Genomic DNA, 2,956 nt, shown 5'->3' on the forward strand with positions numbered 1-2,956 from the left:
CGGCCCTCCTTTCCCCCACCACCCAAACCACCGTGTCCGTCACACATACCCAGCCAGCATCCCAGGAGTGTACAAAGTCCAAGTGCCAGTGTCGTAATCTGAGCGAAAAAATCCCAACATCCTTCTCTCTCTATGCCAAGTGTGCCTCAGGTGCTAGGGATACCGAGGTGAAGGAGACAGCCTCTGACTCCCCTTTTTCAAACAATCGTAACAGCAGCAGCAGGAGTCACAGAACCCCGTTTTCCGCTTTGAAGGACCAATTACTCATTCTTGGAGCAAAACCAAACTTCTAACTAGGGAGCAGTCAATTTACTTTTAATTACCTTTTTCTTACTAATTATGTGGTGATGAATTAATTGTTTTAAAGTTTGTGCTCCCAGAGCTAAAAGTAATCTAGTATACTTTTAAATGAGAGTGTACTTTCTGGTGAAACTTTTAGAGCTCCTTGACCAACGAGAAGCCTCAGTGTTCGTTGTTAGGACATTGCCGGCATCTTAAGAGATGAGAACTCCCGCAGAGCAGCGGTTCCCAAAGCGTGTCTCCAGGACACCAGCCTCTAGAGACATTTTGGGAAGAAAGGGTTTGTGGGTTCGCTGTGCATGGGAAACACTGCCAGCTCTACCCTGTACTCAGACCCAGAGCACATGTGACTGCCCTGTGTAGGAAGCTTCCACTATGGCCAGCCATGCTCAGTGTGTGTCTGCCATTGGCTGGGTGCTGCACTATATGCTAGAGATACATAGGGAATAGAGCAGAAATGATACCTGCCCTCAGAGAACTCGTAGACTCAGTGGAAAGACACACAAAATAATTATGCCATTCATTAGTGATTGTGCTAGTTGCTACAAAGGATATACGGCAGTGGGAGACACTCTTGGGGCCATGGAGGGAGGCAGTCAGAGAAGGCTCTTTGAGGAAGTAATCCCTGAGATGCAAGGAGGAGCTAATGAGCTGACAATAGAAGTTTTCCAGGCAGAGGGACCGCACTTAGGAAGATGTCCCCTCACCCCCATCCTTATCCCCACCCACACCCACACCTCGGGCCAAAAATGCGTGTGGCTTGTGTGAGGACACCACACGGGAGCCCCATGTGATTCAGTATAGAAAGGGATTCAGCAGAGACCAGTTCTTTAAGAACCTCATCTTTGGGATGTAGTTACTAAGATAAATAAGTTTCAGCACATGTCCTGTCCCAGCAACTAGAGCAGGGCTTGCATACAGCGGGAGTGCTTCAACACGGCAGGACTGATGGGGGGCCCAGAGGACCTCAGCAGACCAAGTTACGGGCCCTTGTTTGGTAGTCTGTTTATGGGAAGGAGCCCTGATGAGAGCAGTGCTTGCATACACGGGAGTGCTTCAAAACATGGACAGGACTGATGGTGGGCCCAGGGGACCTCAGCAGACCAAGTCACGGGCCCTCGTTTGGTAGTCTGTTTATGGGAAGGAGCCCTGATCTTTCCAATTCACATTCTGTATAATGTCTGAACTTTCTGATGTGTTCAAAAGCCTCACAATTTCTCTTTTCCCACCAGAGAATTGATAGAAGTTGGGTGTGAGGATAAAACACTCGCCTTCAAAATGAAAGGCTACATATCCAATGCCAACTACTCGGTGAAGAAGTGCATCTTCTTACTCTTCATCAACCGTAAGTGCAAAAGAACAAGTAGGGAGATGAGCCCACGGGAGTTCAGGACCATGGGAAAGTCCTGATCCACGGGCCTGATGACACAGGAACACCTCGTGCTGAAATGGGGTTTGATTCGAAGTGTTTATAATTAATTTCTGGTCTAAGTCTGCTCAGCCCTCTGAGATGTGCCCAGGAGAGGGCATGGCAGGCCCCGCGAGCCAGCGCACCTTTGTCACCTGCTGGCATCGGAGCCTTTCCAAGCAGGCCCTAGGCAGCTCTGTGCTCTCCCCTTAGGTGGAGGGCCACTGCTGGAACTTGCACAGCAGGGCAGAGGGATAGGCAATGTGAGTGAAGAAATTGAGTGCTAAGCCCCCTGAGATCTTTCTTTTTAAAGAATGAGAATTCTTTATAATATAAAGCACAAGGCTAAAAATCAGAGAGAAAATTAACTAAGGGAATTTGGAGTTTCCCAGATTCCTTTCCCTCTTTATCTCTCTGCTGATGTAGTGTTTACATGATTGCTGCCTGTGAAGCCAAAGCCCACGGGAGTTCAGGACCATGGGAAAGTCCTGATCCACGGGCCTGATGACACAGGAACACCTCGTGCTGAAATGGGAAAAGAACAAGTAGGGAGATGGAGTTTAGGGACCATGGGAAACCCTGATCCACGGGTCTGATGACACAGGAACACCTCGTGCTGAAATGGGGTTTGATTCGAAGTGTTTATAATTAATTTCTGGTCTAAGTCTGCTCAGCCCTCTGAGATGTGCCCAGGAGAGGGCATGGCAGGCCCCGCGAGCCAGCGCACCTTTGTCACCTGCTGGCATCGGAGCCTTTCCAAGCAGGCCCCAGGCAGCTCTGTGATCTCCCCTTAGGTGGAGGGCCACTGCTGGAACTTGCACAGCAGGGCAGAGGGATAGGCAATGTGAGTGAAGAAATTGAGTGCTAAGCCCCCTGAGATCTTTCTTTTTAAAGAATGAGAATTCTTTATAATATAAAGCACAGGGCTAAAAATCACAGAGAAAATTAACTAAGGGAATTAGGAGTTTCCCAGATCCCTTTCCCTCTTTATCTCTCTGCTGACGTAGTGTTTACATGATTGCTGCCTGTGAAGCCAATATCAGTGTGCATTCTGCCTCTTGTAACCTAATTGCATGTTACATGGTTTTGAGAGACGGTGACAGGGCAATAGCAAGTAATCCCAAACCCGGTCTCATTCCAGAAACAAGATGCATCTTTCCATGTGTTCAGTTCTTCCCATTTTTATCCCATAGGTCCTTTACATTTAGCATTTGAAGCAATTCATAACTATTTTATAATTTTTGTTTT

At 47.9% G+C, this 2,956-nt stretch overlaps 1 protein-coding gene across 1 annotated transcript in view; it reads left to right on the top strand.

Moving 5' to 3' along the window:
* MLH1 (mutL homolog 1) overlaps positions 1 to 2,956 on the top strand; it is a 32,742-nt gene that overhangs the window by 11,891 nt on the left and 17,895 nt on the right. Inside the window, 1 exon segment of the mRNA XM_006759622.2 lies at positions 1,445 to 1,645. Within this exon segment, the coding sequence (XP_006759685.1) occupies positions 1,445 to 1,645 (201 nt within the window).

This window comes from Myotis davidii, unplaced genomic scaffold, assembly GCF_000327345.1.
Source record: "Myotis davidii unplaced genomic scaffold, ASM32734v1 scaffold395, whole genome shotgun sequence".
NCBI classification, from domain to species: domain Eukaryota; kingdom Metazoa; phylum Chordata; class Mammalia; order Chiroptera; family Vespertilionidae; genus Myotis; species Myotis davidii.